The following is a 20,191-nucleotide window of genomic DNA, read 5'->3' as shown; positions in this document are numbered from 1 at the left end:
TTGACCCTTTTCCCTTTTTAAAATATTGAAACCCTAAGTTGTAAATATAAAAGAAGTAATTGTTTGATTTAGTTTCATGGAATTCACGATCGAAGTATTGACATGTACTAGTAATCCATAGATATAATTGACATTTTCAACTAAATATTTTTCCTAAAAATGACATTAGTAGTCATGTAATCCTTAACAAGAGTACGTATATATTTTATTCCACCTATAGTATACATTTGAAAAAAAAAAAAAAAAACTGTTCATAATACGTACCATTCTTCCGGTAGCAGAGCTAGGAAATTGACGAAGAATATGTAATCGTTGAGTTTCAGAATTTTATGGCGACAGAGTAATAGTTTAGACAAAAAATCATCAAATAAAGTCAAAACCCAAGCATGGAAAGGAAGTACACTTGCACTATTACAAGATCATAATTTAGAGTACAATGCCATAAGTTGAGTCTGGAGAGGGCAGGATGCAAACTAATATTATCCTACAAAAGTAGAGAGGTTAGGTTTCTGATAGCCCTAGGGTACAACCACAGAACCCGAAAAAAGCCAAATACTGAAATCAATTGACAGCCAGAGAACTATAAGTCACAATGCCAATTCTGGGCTCTTTGTGACACCCTGCTAAAATTGATGAAGCCAACATACGCAATGACTATGACATTGTGAGTGTGTGTGTGGATGGGGATTTTCAGTCACCTCCCAACATAACGGACTATTCAGATTGAAAACGAACTTTCTACATCCAACAAGAAACGAAATAATCGACGAAACAAAATCTGACACTAGGACGGCATCTATTATTTGTCAACAAATGAAGACTCAGCAAGATCAATGGCACGGACAAGAGCTGCAGCTTTATTTTCGCATTCATTTTGCTCATCAGCTGGGTCACTATCAGCCACTATACCTGCTCCAGCTTGGAGATAAGCAATCCAATCTCGTCGCTTGTCGACATCCTTGTACGAGTACATAGTGTCGTAACGCGTTCCAGTTGGAAATACTATGGTTCTCAAAGCTAAGGCAATGTCCATTTCTCCGGTAAAGGAAATTCCTCCAAATCCACCGCTGTATGGTCCACGCCTTGTGACTTCCAGTTGATCAATTAGCTCCATGGCTTTTACCTATACCAAGCAAGAGGCATGAATTATTTACGCCCCCTTCGTGAACATACAAAAAATTAAAACTATACAGCTATAAATTCCTTCACGAAACACCTCAAAGCATATCAATAGTTCTTACAAGTTCCAGATGGATTGACCTTAAACACATAACCGTACCAATATTAGCTTCAGCCCTCAGCCCCCTTCACCCCTCTTCACTTCCAGAAAATAATAAATAGTTCACTTGTTAACACTTGATGAAAAAGAGACGATATGCATAAACTTTCTGTTCAGGATAGAAGAATTGATTATCAATATCTCCACCAACTGATCAAATTCAGCGAAGTGGAAAGACCATACTTCCAAAGACTGGGGGCATCAGTTTGGCTACTTCCCATAACTTAAGACATTAAGGCAGCAGAAAGCACCCAGAACTCAAATAACCGACACTGCCTTTTCAAATAATTAATATACCAAAAGTACAAAATGATTGTAGAACCTTAGGCGCTCCACTAACGGTTCCAACAGGCAGGGCTGCACGCAGAGCATCCCAGCTACTCAAATGGTCAAGTAGCTCTCCAGTAACCTGCAAATTTTGACAAAACAAAACCTTGTAACAAGCCAGACAAATCATTATATTTCACAACATCCAAGAGTCTTAGTGATGATTCTCTAATTACTGAAATATGTCAGAAAGGAAGTAACGTAATGTATAAGAACAAATGTTATTTGTAACTGACATTTCTCTCAGAAAGCAAACTTTGTTGCACTTAGGTAACATAACTTATGCAAGTAACATGTAAGACTCCAATTAACGTAAAAGAATAGCTATAATTAAATACAATTCATATGACAAGAACTCACCGTAGAGCTGATGTGCATGACATGGGAATACCGTTCAATGTTCATTAGTTTCTCAACTTTCACCGAACCAGGCTTAGAGACCTGAATTAAGAATCGAAGTTAGTCAAAGATTATTGTACTGAAAGACGGCTTCAATAAAATGCTTACAAGGACTCTAACGTGAGAAGTTAATTAACAAATAAAATTCAGTAGGTACCTAGGAATTCAAATAATAGAAGCTGATTGAGCAAAAATGCCAACGCATAAATGGAGGATGAATTGCATAAACACTGTACAATATATTATGCACATGCCTATTTATGCTTTTACCCTATCTTTTGTTTTGATTTCTGAAATCTTTGTATTTATCTTGAATTTCTCTATCAACTTATGGTCAAACTACCTAAAATCGATTGACCTGATCCGGTACATATGCCACACCCACGTTGTGTCGACATAGGAGCGGCACCATAGTGAAGAACTTTACTCTACACAACTTAGTCCAAAACAAGAACAAGATCATTACATGACAGAGATGAGATGCTACCTAAATATTGACAACCTAAACATATAGAATTAAAGGATCAATGTAGTCCAGAGGAAGTAGGATGATGTCAAAAGTAGCAATAAGCAATGTGACGATGAGAATTACAATCAACAAGATGAGCAATTATTTTCAGTTGTCCAATTACTAGTCCAGACTCCAGATGTAGATTTATCGAATCTTGGCAGATAGAAGATTATATAATACACCTCTAATAATGCACAAATTCCATTAACCTATAGAGACAAATAAAAACAAAGGGAAATTAGGAGTGTTCACCTTTCCAACATCATTTCTTCCCAAGTCAACCAGCATTATATGCTCTGCACACTGTTTCTCGTCGTGCAAAAGTTGATTTTCCAGCATATAATCTTCCTCAAGTGTCTTACCTCTTCTAATAGTCCCTGCTAGGGGCCGATTGGTAACTGTTTTCTGGACCAAAAAAAAAACGAACGGTTTTAGATCATTAGCAAAGTTGTTAATGGTAGACACGATGACAGATGGAATTCGGGGTGAAATCGACATGCAATCTGCAAATTAGAATAGAGAACATCAGTTGATTTACCTTCTTCACTCGAGTAAGAATTTCAGGACTAGAAGCAACAAGTATACACCCCCGAGCCTGATCAGAACATATCCTTCGTGAGAAACCAGGGAAATAGAATTTGAAGAGTCAAAGTTTCAAGGAAAACAGGCATACCTGTAGATAAGTCATATAAGGACTTGGATTTACGATTCTTAGTGCTCTGTATACTTCAAATGGATCTGCAAAGGTTCGTCTTTCAAAACGTTGACTAAGAACAATTTGGAAAATGTCCCCAGCAAGGATATGTTCCTTGGCCTTTAAAACAGCCTTCTGGTAGTCTTCGCTTGTCATGGTTGAATTTTTCAATGAAGTACCAAATAGACTAGTATGAAGTTTTATCGACCCTGAAGCCAGTGTAGGACTAAAAGAAGAAACCAGTACAACCAAATAAAGGAAAGGAAAGGAGCAGAAAATAAGGTTAGAATTATTGGAAGAGGAAGTGAAATTAACTTACGGTACAATATCATGTACTCTAGACAACAAAGCTTCTAATCTGGTTGTACCATCATTGTAGGCCTCCTCTACTGAAGCAAAGCGATCTAACCGCACCCAATGTATGACAAATGCTTTCTGGTATCAAGCAGAAATTTGAGTAATGGACCATAATACCTTGAAAAATAATTACCTTACTACTAGAAGTTGATCATGAAAGTAATCATGTAAAGAAATGCACCTTATGCATAAGCCAACACTAAAAGCTAATTCAATTCTAAAGCTAGCTCAAAGGGTGAGCATGGCCAAACAATAACCCATTTCCTCTACCAATGTGAGACACTTCACATCCCCTGCACGGACAACATAATATGGGTATCCAACATTGGGTAAACCAAGAATGTAAATGATCTAGCTCTCATACCATGCATGTTTAGAAATGGATCTAGGACATAACTCAACTTCAAAAGATAGCTCATCGAACGAGGATTGTCAAAGAACATATATGAAGAAAAATTGCCACAATCACCATCGATGTGGGATACTAACTACTCAATTCCACATATTCAAACCCAAGAAATTCAATGAAAAATAAAGAGAACACCATAATGAATGGCAAATATGCACGACAAATTGAAGAAATTTATCCTAGTACAAAAAGTGAAATCGAAGTGCTTATATTGAAGCACTTCATTGAGAGCTAAAGCATATGTTCATGAACCAGATGGGCCATAGGAAAAAAATAGGTTAATATAAATCTGGAAAACAAAATAAATTGAAGGTTTGTTGGGTACAGAAAATTAAACTACCTTTTCCACATGATCAAACACAATTACATCATCATAAAGTCCTAGATGAAGATCAGGAAGGTTCCTATCATCCATTGGAGCATTTGAGAAAGGTAGCTTCTTTTTCTCTACGTAACGCACAGTATCATATGAGAAGAAACCAACCCAACCTCCTGCAAAGGAAAAACTACAGCATTATTTAGAGTTAAGTTACTCCTTCTCGAATGAAATTTGTGTATAAAGGTATCAATTATCATATACCTTCCGAAACCTATAGGCCTAGTCTTATTCAACACATAATATTTCTTCATCCTTCCCTCTTTCCAACTTTTTGATGTGGATTCTTACTTCATCTTAGATTTTTCAGATTAAATTCTTACTTTATTCAAATATATGAAACTAGCATAATTTTCAATTATTACACTCCTTAAATTGATAGCGTAAATCAACAAGACAGTTCTCTTCCTCTTCCATTCTCCCACTATAAATTAGAGTTACTAATAGTTTTTATTTTATATGTATACCATCTTAAAATGTGATTCCATTTCACATCACTTCTTTCTGCTTCATGTTGTGGGAAATCAAAATCATTTAAATGTCTCTTTAATTACTCTGTCACAGTAACTAATAATTATTTTTATTTTTTTTAGATTTTATCCTTCCCTTTTTTTCAATGGAAAAGGTAATGATTTTATTATCCTGAAGGTACACATAAGAGTTTTACATCAATTGAATGGACGCACTGTACTACTGTTTGATATAATGATATAATACTTTTCTATGATAACGTCTTAACAAGTAAACTATAATTAATACTATTATCTCACAGAAAAAAATCATTCAGCTTACAATTGTTCTTTTCTACTTTGAAAACAAATATTTTAAAAAATAGCGTCTCTAATTTAAGAAGACTCACTTTACAAATCCAAAAAAAAAAAGTTGGAGAAAACGAAAATGGATAGATTATAGAGATTGTCCATTCCAGCTACTTAAAGCAAGTTCAATGCTCCTGGCATGAGACACTAACTACAAAGATAACGAGGAGCATTTACTAGATTTGTCCACAGTGAAGCAGCAGATGATTCATTGACTCAAGCTACATTAGTATAAATGCTAATAAACTCAAGCAGTTGAAGTATAATTTATTACCACAAAATGCTTCAGGAAGCTCATTTATGCATTGAGGTTTCCATTTTTCCATAATCCTACGAGGAATGCTCATTGGATCTTCCTCAAATTCCTCTGTTCTGCTTCCTTCAAGGTGATCCATAATTGTCACCATGTTCTCTTTTGCAACAATTTCCATTGTTGGCTGGGCCCCAATCACACTGTATCGACCCTAGCATAATTAACTCATCAACAAACATAGCAAGGTGTAATCAAGCAAGTACATTTTTTGATTGTTCAGAGTTGTGCCAACACAGGTAGTGCAGGTAATGAGAATACAAACATCAATAACTCCCTATGTGCTCTTTGTAAATCTCACCACTCCCTCCTTCCTGAAGAGGACTTCAGTATCACTATTTTGGAACAAAAGAAGTTTCAAGATTTGGCAACTGAAACAATTTGAACTATTTTTAAATATATTAAGTTGTGAGTTATAGTACTTATACATGATTTCTGAATATATTAATTTCATTTCAAACCCATCATTCATTTAAAGTTGGAGCAATATAATTTCCTTTGACTATTCCAGCTTCAATCAAGGAACTAAATGGAGGTAGAACAAAGAGCTTACAACATTAGAAGCTTTCAAACCAGGCTCTACAGACTCGAACAAGAAGCTCGGAGCTTCCCTATCATCTTCCTTCACTAGACAGCGGTAAGCAAGGACCGGAGTTAAGTGATCGGAGAATATAGACCTGTAGAGGGGGATCAAATTCCCATGCTTGGCAGCCTCCTTGAACTTCACTGAGTCGTCCACTACACAAAGTAATCCATTTCAGAACCAGAAGGCAGCCAAAAGTTACCATCATGAAATTAATGTCCAGCAAATAAAGTAAGTGAATAGATATGCACTGTTGACAGTAGTGCAAACACAATAAATGCCCTCGACTCTGTCTATATATATTACTTCATATTTTTTTAATTCAACTCCTAAATGGGGCAGTCAAATCTTGAGGTAAGATCCTTTCTTGGTCGATTCCAAAAGTAAATGCACTCATTTAGAGGAGAGGGGTGGCAACTTTATATTCTATGCTGTCAATGATAAGTTCAAGTTGATTGCCACATAGGATCAAGAAACACATCGCTTATCTGTCCCCAAGGGCGGATCTACATGGAGTTCAGGGGTTCTGATAAAAATCACACTGTGTATATAGGATCAAATCTGTAGTTTATTAAAATATTTAACATTAACCCCCTCAACAAAGTAAGGGGCTTGGTTCAGCGGCTATGGGGGTTCAGAGCTTAATAGGCGTGTGGGTTCGAATCTGGCTAGTAACATTTTTTAATGTTTTAGCTTCAGCGTTAATTGTTTTCTCTAAATAAATGAAACGGCTTCTTCTTTGTTACAGTGCTAATCATGTTTTATTTTTATTTATTCATTAAGCTGATCATTAATTGCTTGATTAAATTAGTGATTGAAATCTGGTACAATGAAGAGCTAAGCTATATATCTTGGTTCCTTGCTTGTTTAATTCTTCTAAGTTCCAACTAACTTTTTACTTTACCATTCAATAGAAATCAAGTGTAGCCTCTCATATGTGATCTAACATGCTTATCAATCAGCACTATTTAGCATTCTTTTTAAACCCCCCTCAATGGAAATCCTGGATCCGCTACTCTCTGCACTAAAAAATCTTGAATCCACCTCTAAATTAAATGGAAGGAAGCCAAACTTTTCAGCAGTTGAAAGTAAAGTTTTTGTACATATTAATGCTAAAGTTCCAGAGAAGCAGAAAAGGCAATGACTTAAACTTTTGGATTCATTTCAAAATCAAATATATACAGTTAAGATTTATTTATTTATTTGAGAGAAAAAAACATTAATGCCGCATATATAGCTGAGTAAGCAATGCAGCAGAATCCAAACTAGCCGAATTAAAATGCTAGAACTATCTCTAGATTAAATAGACATAGAGGATACCAAATGAAGGTGGCGAAACTAATTCAATAACTGAGATTTCAACAAATTAAATATCTAGGTAAGTAACTACAGTCATAAATTCTGGATCCAACAACTGAATTAAACAAACACAAAGATTACCTAATGAAGGAGGAGAAATAGCAGCGGAGCATTTGAGAATCCGAAGTCGAGCAGCCGATACAGGGGACCTAGAGAAAGAGAGCGAAGTAGCCCTGTGACCGGAGAAAATGGAGGAGCGGTGACCGGTGCCGGAGATAACCGGTCGGTGATGAGATACGGCTAGGGTTTTCATGAGTGTTTACAGCATTTGAGCTTTGAAAAAATGGTGAAAGAAATGGAATTTGACGGTTATATGTTGCAGAGGTGGGTTGGGAATGCAGTATCAGTTTGTAGGTTTTAGATATTTGGTGAATTAAATGCGAATTTTTTTGGCAAATATAGATAGACCCCACCTACTAAATATTAGTCAAATGTACATATAATTATTCATTCACTCCGCTCCAAAAACCACATACGAGAGATAACCCGTATTAGGTAAGCCTGATGCGACGAGCTCGATCCAAAAGACATATCCCTTACTTTTGATGGCAAAGGATTTCGAACTTGAGACCTCTGACATAAAAGTCCCAAGCTCAAACCACTGAGTCACCCTGAAAATAAAAAAAAAAAATATTAAAGTGTTTGTCATTTCCTAAAATTACAAAATAATTAGAACACTCATTCGTAGTTTTAGAATGTGAAGAGTCCCATTGGAACAATATTTTCCTTCAATTGCAATAGCCATTTTTAATAATCCATCCCACAAATCGAGAAAAAAAAAATTGAAAGAAGAATTAAAATAGAACATTATTGTGAGAGAATTAAAGAAGAGACGTGGAATATTTGCTAATTCTTAGTTAGGGGAGAGTTATATAGATTTTTAGAAATGACTTCGAACGATAATTTTTTTGAAATTAAATTATTTATGTATAAATAACTTATACATTAAATTAAATTATATATATAATTATTTTTTAATATAATTTGTAGAATATTGTGACAACGATAACTCAAAATACATTAGACCTGATAAATATATGTACTGGAGTATCTAATTAAAGTAACTAATATATGATGATCACTATAATTAAAATATAAATAAATAATTTTCTACGAATAGTGGCTCAAAATGTAGAAATTGAAAACTGAAGTAATGTGGGTATACATCGAATTTATATAGGGTGAGCCGATCAAAAAAATACTACTAAGATTTTAATGTTGGGATTCAAATTTATATGGTAAAGAAATATATATGTAAAATTTTGTTTATTTGTCATGAGCCCATATTTACATGGCATATAAAATAATTTATTTTGTCATGTTAAATTTATTTTAATTTTGAGTGATTTTTAAAAGCTTTAAATTAAGTGATTTCATTGATATAAAATAAAGTTTAATGATTTTGTTAGATAATTTCTCATAAGATATTAACTCGTATTAAAGCTACTGTGATATATTAATTCAATCTTAAAGATTAATTTATTTTTCGATTGTTAAAGATGGTCCTCTTGTTATTTTGAGTTCTCATTGATTTTAATCTATGTAATATGATCATTTAACTATTTTTAGATGTATTTTCTAAAGTATTTTGCCTTTTTACTTTATACTCTTCTTCTTGATGTTATCATATGATTTGGTAGTGTAAATTGAGAACCCGTGAAGAACCAAAGCGTTTGATCACTTCTTATCCTCTATATTACGTTGATTTGATAAATTGTGAATAATTATTTACATTTATTACTAAAATGACCTTCAATTAAGTATTTTTTTAATTATTGTGTATAAATAAAAATTAAACCACATATTTAAATAATTTAAAAGTAATTTGTAATTTTGAGATGAAGACATTTCAAAATACATTAAACATAGTGAATATAGATAATTATAGAAACCATGCATAAAATTCATTTGTGTCGAATCAAGAGAGTCAGACATAGGTAAAATTTATAGTACATAGGATTCCGTAGTACATAATTGATTAGGATTTCTTAGTACATATGTTGGAAACATGATAGGAGAATGGATTTTCCCAAAGTAATGTTATATACATTAACAAGTTTTGTATTAAGAAGAGATATATCAAAAAATAGTTTTAAAATTATCGTGAATATATTCGCTTCATTTTATTTTACTTGACTCATATACTAAAAATATATGTTTCAATCTATTCGTCATTTTCATAAATCAAGAGATTTTATTATATATTTATCATACTATCCTTAGTGTTAAATATCTATAAAAGTAATAAAAATTGAATCTAAAACTTCAAAGCATCATTAATAAAATTAATTTAGTAAAATAAGCATTTTGTTATTAAAAAAAAATGGGTGCTCAAGTCAATAGGGCTATGTAAGAAAAAGATATGGAGTAATTAATTAACTTGTATTGGAGCTTATATAATATTTTCGGTATAAAATGCTAAAATTTATGTGAAAATTATGTTTTAGTTTACTTAGTTAAAAAAAATTGAAAAAAGACTCAACGTTAAATGACTTTTAAGTGCCAAAATAACTTTTAAAGTGGTTAAGAAAAACACTCTAAAAAAATTGTGTGATAATTTTTGAAATAGAGTTACTTTTATATAATAATAATAATAATAATTATAATTATAATAATAATAATAATTAATAATAATAATTACAACAACAACAACAATAACAATAACAACAACAATAATAACAATAATATTTATAAAAATATCGTATGTTAAATTCAGAATTAGATTAACACTCCAAGAATTTATCTTAAAATATCTTAATATGATAGGTATTTGATGGATGATAGAAGAAAAACAAAGAAAAAAACGAATGGTTTAGGAGATTGAAAAGATAGTTATATTTAAAACTAGTCAATTCAGTATTTCTTTGACTGTAAATTTTTGTATGTTTTAAAGATATTTTTAATCATTAATATTGTAATTTATAATATTTTTTGTATAAATTTTAAATATATAAATGATTATTTTTATATTTTTTAAAATTATTTTTAATCATTAATTTATAATATTTATCATTAAATTTTAATTCAAATTAAGTAATAAAGATGTTAAATTAATCAATTTTGATTCGGTTGGAGAAATAGCAAAAAGTTATGGCATTTATTAATATAAAAATTTGGAGGGAAAGCTTATTAAGGAAAATTTTATAAAATCCAAGAAGGTTATATAAGTCTTTTTAACAATTATGACAATTTTGTGGCCACATAATTATGTTTGACTTTTATTACAAATAAATAATATATATTTATCCATTAACTATGCTAGTCAATTATTGATATAGTTGATGAATGCAAGCTTCCATTTTTGAATGAGTCATGTAGACATCCTACAATAGATGTTTAGATCATGACATCAAGTTTGTAATATAGTCAAAAAAAAAAAGAAAAGAAAAATATATTGTATTGATATATATATATATATATATCTTCGTCCTATACACTTATAATTATACAATACAAATATTTTCTTATTTTGCCTTTCTTTCTTTCTCGCTTTATACAAACACAGATTATACAAAATACACTGTATAATTTATGTTTGTATAAAGCGAGAGAGTATATAAACGATTTATTTCGATTCAATTATATATAAATTCAAATTTTATACATATATACAAACACATAAAATTGAATTGAGAGGATGCCAACGATTTATACAAACGAGAGATTGACAGCAATTTATACAAATGGCCAGCGAAATTATACAAATCTGAAGAGAGCCAACGAATTATACAATTGTTTCTTTTGTATATAAGTATAGCGAAATAATGACTGTCTTTTGTATATATGTATAACGAAAATAGCATAGCAAAGTTTGCTATAGAATGCAATTATGCAAACTATAATTATAGCATACAAATATGATTTTTATGTTTGCTATATATAAAAAATTCCGAAGAAAGTTGGCCTACTATGCACCAATTATCTGCATCAATGAGACACATAAATTTCTATGATATCAACCATGATCTATAACATTCTTATTCCTAAAGTCTTTCATTTTCACTAGAATTCAAAAAGTCATGAATTCTAACTTTATGAGTTTTCTTGAAAGCAATGCTATCTTATGAAATCTTACTTCAAAAGTATGAAACTTATAACAAAATTTACCTGATTTTAAAGCATGAATTATAATTTATAAACTTCTAAGGTTTTTGCAATTTAGAAGTTTTATACATGGTCATTTAGTATATTCGTATGACATGCATTCTAGTTTAATCTTTATGTGACTTCATGAATTTAAAATTGTAATTTATCAAAAGTACTTTGTTTACGAGACTTATTATTCTTCTTACGTTTTTATTTAAATCATGCATCCCTCTCATGTTTAGATGCATGACCTAAAGCTTGTTCAGACTCTCAATCTATGGTGTAAGTTCAAGACGAGTAAAAAATTTAATATTAAAATTTTAAATTAAGTGTTCTTGAGAGCTTATAAAACTTCGAAGAAATATTACACTTTGAGTAAGTCTTGAGAGTTGATTCATGGTAACTTCCATGAACAATACATTTTACATTCAAAATTTGAGAGGTCCACAATCAATCATTTAAACTGTCATTATTTGGTAAATAGTGGTTATTGATCATTTTATTATATCATATGGAATACAAAGTTCAATAAAATGCTAATAATAAGGTAGTTAAATGTTTGCCACGTGTTAACTCCTCATTTAATTATTCCAGGATGAGCTCTCATCCATTTTCTTCTTTTTCCAACTTAGAGGTAAATAGCAAAACATGTTTCCATCCTATTTTTTGGTCAACTTTTGTTATTTAAATGATACACGTAATTGTTAAAAAAGAACAGTGATAAAAGTTGAAAATAAAAATTTGGTAATTGGCGAATTGGTAAGATTTGTAGCTCTTTTTTGACTTTGCTATTTTACCTATGTCATTAGTGATATAGGTATGATTTTCTCCTTCTATAAATAGAACATTCTTGATCATTTGTAGAACACACCAAGTTAAAGAGAGAGAGAAAAACCATTTTGAGAGTAAAGTGAGGTATTTTATAGACTATAGAAGAAAAATAGTCTGTGAAGAAAACTAGAGTGCGACCGATATTTTAGTAAGGTGAAAATCAAAAGAGTGTTGTTCATTTTGAGTGTATAGTAGTCAATTTGAGTATTCTATTCGTGACTATACAGTGTAAAGTTCTTTACTATAGTAATATCAGTTGCTCTTCTTGGCCCGTGATTTTTCCCTTATTTAGAAGGATTTCCACGCAAAATTCTTGATGTCATTATTTTTCCATTTTATTTCTATTACTTTTACCATATATATTTTTATGTTTGTTCGTCAATCTCCTAACAAAACAAGGCTCTTATAAATTGAAGCAAAAATTGGAAGTCAACAAAAGAAAAATAGGAGATCAAGTGGTAGTACAGTCAAAATTACAATTGTCATTCTCTTAAGTGTATGTTTAGTTTTAACCTCTTATGAGGACTCATTTCTTTATTTAAGTTATTATAACAATTCGCTCTGAAATTACAGTTTTTAGTTAACGATGAATTTATTATAATTATTTTTTCATTTGAATATGAAATTGATAACATAATTGAGTACATGCTATATATTAAAAAAAACACTAGTTTCTCATTGAAATTCTCAACTGAAAAATGTGTAGTGTCAATTTCTACTTATATTTTTGATTGAATCGGTTAAAAAAAAAGTAATGGTATTTTCATAGGAAAAATTAATGAATTTGGTTTAACTTGTTGTAGCTAAAGCTAAAGATTGAGAGGGAAAAACGAAGTAGGTCTTGTCACAATTATATTAAAGGGTGTTTGGGATTTGGTTTGAATTGATTTTTGTTTATTAGGTCAAAGGTCAATCAATCAAGTCTGTTTTCTAAAAATTTGAACCAAATTAAATCAAACATAATATTAATATATCGACATCTTTTTTGTAGGTTTTAATCATTTTAATTTGTTTATCTTATTTTTTATTTTGATCCATTTCAATAAGAAGGAATTTTTTTCTTTTTTGGCAACTTTTGTATTTTTGAAATAGCGTATTTAAAATCACAATATCAAAAAATATTTTGATACATTATATATATATTTAATTGAAAAGCACAAGATTAAAAAAAATATTATTTTTTAAACTCAGTGACAGCTAGAAACTAGACAAATAAATTAATGGGGAAGTTACATGAATTTCACTAGTTAATTACTTAGATACGCTTTGATTTGTAATATTACGTATTTTATCATATTTTTGTCTTTTCAGATACATTCAAATACGTTCAGATATATGTATCTCAAGATACATGTGATCAAATTTGTTCCAAGTACATTATATCCAAGTGGATTCACATGTATCTGGGACACATAACAAATCTCGTTTGCCTCTCTCAACTCTCTCTCGTCTTGCTCGCCACTCTCACATATATCTGATAGCTCAGATATATGCGAATCACACTAGATACATACATATACGTGTACCTAGTGTGTATCTAAAGTGATTCACTTATAGTTGGGATATATAGAATCTCGCTCGTCTCTATCTCTCTATTTTAGTGTATTTGGCAGCAAAAGAATTAGTGATAAGATATGTAGTACTTCAAACGTAATAGTAAATGTAATAGTGAAATATGTGTGATTATGTATTTTTTTTCCTAAATTAAAATGGGAAAATTGTATATAATAGCAAACTATTATTTCAAATTAAATGCTATAAATATAGTTTGATTAATTGTACCCCATAGCAAACTGTTCCTATTTCGTAAATCTCTCTTGCCATTCTCGTTCTCTCCTTATCCTCTCTCGCTTTTTATACAAAAGCAAATGTATAAAATGTGTTTCTGTTTATATAAAGCGAGAGAAAATTGTATATATACATATATTTACGTTCCCCTCTCTCCCCTCTCCCCTCTACCAGATCTCGCCGCTCACTCGCTTCTCTCACATTATACAAACACAAATGTATACATTGTATTTGTGTTTGTATAAAGCAAGAAAAAATTGTATATACAAATACAAATGCATATATTTTCGTCCTATACACTTATGATTATACAAATACGATTCATGCCCAGTTTTATTTTGTTTTTCTCTCTTTCTCGCTTTATACAAACACAGATTATACAAATGATCCTTTGTATGTGTATACCAAAGCAGATTATACAATTACTTTCTTTTTTATATGTATAGCGAAATTATACAACTGTTTTCTTTTGTATATGTATAACAAAATATATATATTTATATTTGTTATGGAGCGCAATCATGCAAACTATAATTATAACATATAAATATAATTTTTATATTTTGCTCTATGTGAAAGTTACTCAATTAAAAAAGAGGAAGTATAAAATTATGTTCTTTCAAGCCCAAAAATGTCTCAATAGTGGTCCTTGGGACATCAAACTAGTGATTGCAAGCATTTTGAAGTGTGTCCAAGCCCAAAAATGTCACAATAGTGGTGGTTTCATGAGAAAGAATGATCACACTAGAGATGGACTTGTGATAAAATTGTTTCTTCTATAATTTTCCTCCTCCTTAGTTGTGACTTGTGTGTATAGTAATATTATTCAAAATTATATGCAATTGAAGTATAATATTTGGGTCAAAATCATTTTCATCCCAACTTTACTTTAACACCCCCCTCCCTCCTATATGTTATTTTTTAAATGTCTATTCTACCTTTACTCATCTAAGTGAAAATTCGTGCCACCTTTAAATAGCCACAAGAAAATTACACCTTTTTTATTATATAATGACATGTTACCAAAAAAATAACGTATTTATATATAATATATTAATATAATATGAGTAATATATAACCGTGTATATGTGAATGTATAATTATGTGTCAGAGATGTATATGCATCCATATATACATATACACTGTTTATAAACATTGATATTGTTCATCTTCCTCAGTATATATATATATATATATATGATTCTCCTCTAAACAGTTCCCCAAATTTTAAAGATGAGTTACTCTTGATTATATCATTCACTCAAGCAAATTCACATTTACATCAAAATAAATTTTAAAATTTAACTTTCGAAATTCTTCAATAAATAATAAAATCATGTAATAAAAAGTTAAATAGAAACTCTTAAGTCAAAATCTTTAGATTTTGGTAGAGATATCAGCGAAGTGATAATAGTGATATTGGAAAAAAATAATAATTAATATCCAATTATGTGACTAGTACACTTCTTGGATTTTATTCTTGAAAAGAAATATCTTTTGACTTTTTTTTAATCATTAATTTTAGATATAGAAGATTGAAGTGAAATAATAAATAGCAATAGAACAACAAAAACAGGTCGAATGATCATTTTGAATAATATTAAATATTAGGTTATTTTGGATAAAAAGATTAAATTTAATAGACATTTTATTTATTTTTTTCTTAAATGGTATCCAATCAAATTGTGTGATATGAAAGGGAGTACTGTTTATGAATAGCAAAATTTAATATTTGCATGTACACATTTTAGCAATATTCTTAATATAAATATATTATTTAGAAAAAAAATAATTACTAGATTCAATCAAAATATATTGTATTCAGACGTCTAATTTTATCTTTTATTTATTGAACTATTTTAAAGTAGAGAGGTGACAACACCAAATTTTTGATGAATTTTAAACTACTCAGATTTTAAATGTGAAATGTAATTATTTTTTTGGGGCTGAAAGTCCACAAAATGTTAATAAATATAAGATGTAACTAATAATTTTAAATTTATTACTATAGGTTTGACTAAAAATCTTATAAGTCGAACTCAGCCAATTAAATTCATTCAAACTCCATAGTATATATTTTTTTCGTGTCAATTTTATGTAACGGTATTTGACTCAACACAAAATTTAAGAATAGAAAAAAATAAAAATTTTTGGGTTATAGATGTTTCTCTGATTACTATAAATTTATTATTAATAAATAAAAAATAGATATTTTAGAGTTCAATTATTACTCTAAATATAGAATTATGTTACTCTCTTTGTCCATTTATATTTGTCCACTATACTAAAAATAGATGTTCACTTTTACTTGTCGATCCAGTTTTTAAAAAAAGAATGTTTAAAAAATTAAGAGATAATTATCACTTAGTTCCTATTTTACCCTTATTATTAACTATAGTCATTTCTCCAATGAATTTTCAAAACATTAAATCCCCTCATTCACTTGAAGAGATCTTTAGATAGAATTGACATAATTATTATCGTGAGAATGGAGCTATCAAAAAAGACTATCCTCCTTATTGAGCTAAAATATAATATTTATGTCGTCCATAGAAAAAAAATAGTATTTGAAGCAAAATGCTATATATATATATATATATAATATAATATAATATAGTCAATCACTTCGAGGTTTTGAAAACAAAAAGTCATAGAGATTCAAGAAGTCTTGCTTTCACTATCGATCAACCTCTTCTTAGTAGTGCTTTACTAGATTAACACCTTAACTGGTTTGCTGTAATTATTCAAAGAATGATATTAGTAAAATTAACATTCTAATTTTTGCTCCTTATGAAATTTGTCAAATCAATATTGAACAAGTAAAGTCCACGTCATATAAATTGTGCGGAGGAAAGGAGTACTAATTTTTTTTATTTTTTTGAGCTTCCAACGAATGTTCTCATTGAAACACCTTAAAAAATATAAAACTTCTAACTGAAGATCTATTTGAAAATATTTCCGACAAGCAAATTTCCAAAGGATTGGCGGTTAATAAAGAGTAGGAAAATGGGACAAAAGAACACATAATGAGGACAAGGGGCAGACAAACATGAGTCTTGATCAACCTGAGTCTATGATGTAGACTCATCACCAAACCCGGCCCTATGGTCATCCAACACCTTCCCATCAAGGCAATGTAGACATGCTCAGTATACTAGCAGTCTGTACTACATAACCAAAGATAACCATGCATTTTTGACTATTTATGTAACACCTCCATGTGCCATGCTCCTCCCTATCTCCCATTTCTAAATACATAACTATAGTACTCCCTATGGTTCGGTGACTGGTTTGAAAATGAGTTAAGCAAGTATTGAATTTTATATAAGTAATATCATGTTTGGTATAGTTGATTAGAAGGTAAGATATTTGTATATAATATTAATATGATATTCGGTGTACTATTTAAAAATTCATATAACTGTATAAATTATAAGAGAATTTATGTATTATTTTATGTAGGATAAAAGATGGAATAGGTCATATATAAATAAATAAAATCTCCATAGCCAATAGATTTTGTCATAATTAGTCCATGTTTTATTAATACATGAATAGATCAAATCAACTATCAAACAACAAATGGTTGTTTTGTTATTCGATACAGACTTATAGTTATGCAATTTGATAATATATGAATTAGTTATGTAATATTTGATTATTTATATATTAATTATTTCATCTTTTATATAAAAGTAAGCGAGTAGCGATACCGTAGAATCCAACTAAGACTTTCATGGATTATCACATTCATTTTGATTGAGAAGTTCTTAACGACTCCTAAACCTTTCTTGCTTTTGAACATAGGTTGAAAGCAAGCTCAGAGAATACTTAAGTGAAAGTCAATGAAATCGATAATCAACTAGCGTAATTTTAGTATATTTAATTTAACATAGAAGCTAAAATACTACAAAACACGATAGATTGTTGATTTTAATACATAAATGATTTAACTTCTTAACCCCTAGTTAAATGATTCCTTAGTTGTTTGACGTGTACTAGTATGATTAATTTGAATTTGCGATCAAATAGAACTTGAATATTGATATATTCTTTAAAGAAATATTTTAACCATACATATGTAAAACAAGTTAAAAGTAATAGATATGTCTGCATTCAATGTCCATTAATTAGTTACATGTTTCTGACAAGTGACCATTCCCCATTTGCATCTACCACCAATGGACCAATCTATATCTACACTCTGCTTCTACTGATTTTGCTTCAGTATTTATTATTTGCTACAATAACCCATCGAGACAGTATAGTTACGGATTCAGAATTTTTAATAAAATTTTTAAAACAAATGCTAAGTTATATGTTACTAAAAGTTTAGTACATTTGTACATGTTGCCAAATCGTATTCGTTAATACTCACTTTAGTATATGGAAATACTAAAGTCGAGTATTTTGCTTATATGTAATTATACATTTTTAATGGTCAAATGGTAATTGTTTGTACGTTACAATGTGGCGGATCTAACACATATCATGTAGCCTGTAGGTCTAGTACACTCTCTTCGGATTCTATTTAATGAGATTTTACTGAGTATGTTATTGTTGTATTAATTTAAAGTCATTGTAGAAACTCATAAACTTCAAATCTTGAATCGTCTCTGTAGGTCTCGTACACTCTCTTCAGATTCTATTTAATGAGATTTCACTGAGTATGTTATTGTTATATTAATTTGAAGTCATTGTAGAAACTCATAAACTTCAAATCTTGAATTCATCTATATTTACGAGTCTTAAATTATTAACACGAGCAAAAAGCTCTTGAACACAATAACTTTAGTGAGTACTTAACAAACTACTACTACATAACAATAAAGCAAAAGTAATGAGTTGGAAAATTGGACACTAAAAAGTAGTTGCAAGAATATACCCAAATAGAACTTTCTTAATGCAGAAATTAGCATTCTAGTGACAACAATCATGACTTCCATTATTGGGGTTAGACATGGGAATTAACTTGCTGGTGCATACAATAATTAGTTAGAATGTGTATCAGGTCAACTTGTACATATTTCGATATAATTATCACACATATAAGTACGATTGTGTTGGGAAAAAGAGTAAAAGAAGCATGTGAATATATGCTTTGTTTGGGTCGAGAATATAGCTCAATTGGTAGTACTCCATCCTTACAAACTCATCGCAGTTATAGGTTAAATTAAACGACTAAGATCAAAATTCGATTAAAAGGGTACTCTCTCCGTTTCATTTTATGTGACAACATTTGACTCGACATGAAATTTAATAGTGACCTTGATAGTGGATATTGACTAGAAAGTCGTTCAAAATAATTATTCTATTCAAATCACACGTCTAATGTTAAAAATATAATCTACTTATAGATACAAAACCATACAAAAGTGGTCAATTAATATAAATAACACGATAAAACGCTTCTTATCAAGAGATTTTTTCCGATCTCTTATGACACTGAATTAGATCTAGGCAAAGAAGAAGACAAGTTGATGAATTGAATACAATCATCAATTGCCTCCGCTCTATGTGAGTCAATATTTAAGGTAGCGGTTGGCTTAGCAGAAATTGTTGCTCTCTCTGACGAATTAGTAACTTTCCTACAACTTCTCTTTGAAGAAGATACCATCTTCATAAGTGCAACCATTTTTCCTCCAAGTTGTTTGAAAATCTTAATAGGGGATAATTGGGATCTATTAGGCATCTTGAAGCTACAACTTGTTGTGGTGGTGGTACTCCTTGCATTATTTGTAGTACCATCAACAACACTCTTTGTAGAGTTTTGCTTTTGAAACTTGCTTGCTATCTTTGTATTCTTGGTCATCTCTGGCTTCACCACGCTCACTCCTTCACATCCTCTTGCCGACATCTCGAAATCAAAGATGATTTAACGCAAACTGACTCGAACACCACACAATTATATATATATTTTTAAGAAAATATACTAACTTTAGTATAAGTGGTGAGAGAAGTGATACCTTTGGAAGGTTACTAGAAATTGGAATGAAGTGAGAGGGTGAACATGATTTGTGCTTATATAGAGAACCAAGGGTACTAAAAACAAAGATAATTTAAC

At 30.3% G+C, this 20,191-nt stretch overlaps 2 protein-coding genes across 3 annotated transcripts; both read right to left on the bottom strand.

Annotated features, from left to right (window-relative positions):
• Nucleotides 1-389: 389 nt before the first annotated feature.
• On the bottom strand, nucleotides 390-8,183 carry LOC101265030 (anthranilate synthase alpha subunit 1, chloroplastic). 2 transcript variants are annotated; one of them, XM_069298966.1, is made up of 11 exons: nucleotides 7,504-8,183; nucleotides 6,034-6,218; nucleotides 5,445-5,623; nucleotides 4,317-4,468; nucleotides 3,530-3,645; nucleotides 3,190-3,436; nucleotides 3,055-3,111; nucleotides 2,769-2,921; nucleotides 1,967-2,047; nucleotides 1,602-1,688; nucleotides 390-1,123 (listed from the first exon to the last, which is right to left on the bottom strand). In XM_069298966.1, the coding sequence occupies exons 2-11, from the start codon at nucleotides 6,036-6,038 to the stop codon at nucleotides 800-802; spliced, it is 1,401 nt and encodes a 466-aa protein (XP_069155067.1). In that variant the 5' UTR covers nucleotides 6,039-6,218; nucleotides 7,504-8,183; the 3' UTR covers nucleotides 390-799. The 2 variants fall into 2 exon arrangements, with proteins under 2 accessions (XP_069155067.1, XP_004240399.1); XM_004240351.5 differs by having other exon boundaries at nucleotides 5,445-5,634; nucleotides 7,504-7,833.
• Nucleotides 8,184-19,564: 11,381 nt separating this feature from the next.
• On the bottom strand, nucleotides 19,565-19,984 carry LOC104647802 (josephin-like protein). Its single transcript, XM_010323612.1, has one exon. The coding sequence runs from the start codon at nucleotides 19,982-19,984 to the stop codon at nucleotides 19,565-19,567; it is 420 nt and encodes a 139-aa protein (XP_010321914.1).
• Nucleotides 19,985-20,191: the final 207 nt, after the last annotated feature.

The sequence above is a fragment of the Solanum lycopersicum genome, chromosome 6, assembly GCF_036512215.1.
Source record: "Solanum lycopersicum chromosome 6, SLM_r2.1".
NCBI lineage: Eukaryota > Viridiplantae > Streptophyta > Magnoliopsida > Solanales > Solanaceae > Solanum > Solanum lycopersicum.
Note: the sequence above shows the minus strand (reverse complement) of the source record. Positions and strands in the feature narration are given on the sequence as shown.

Coding starts and splice junctions, on each gene's coding strand:
- LOC101265030 (XM_004240351.5), bottom strand. CDS start 7,675: ATGAAAACCCTAGCCGTATCTCATCACCGACCGGTTATCTCCGGCACC. Junction 4,469..5,444: donor GCTTCCTGAAGCATTTTGTG/GTAATAAATTAT, acceptor TTTCCTTTGCAG/GAGGTTGGGTTGGTTTCTTC. Junction 3,646..4,316: donor TGTTTGATCATGTGGAAAAG/GTAGTTTAATTT, acceptor GCTTGATACCAG/AAAGCATTTGTCATACATTG.
- LOC104647802 (XM_010323612.1), bottom strand. CDS start 19,984: ATGTCGGCAAGAGGATGTGAAGGAGTGAGCGTGGTGAAGCCAGAGATG.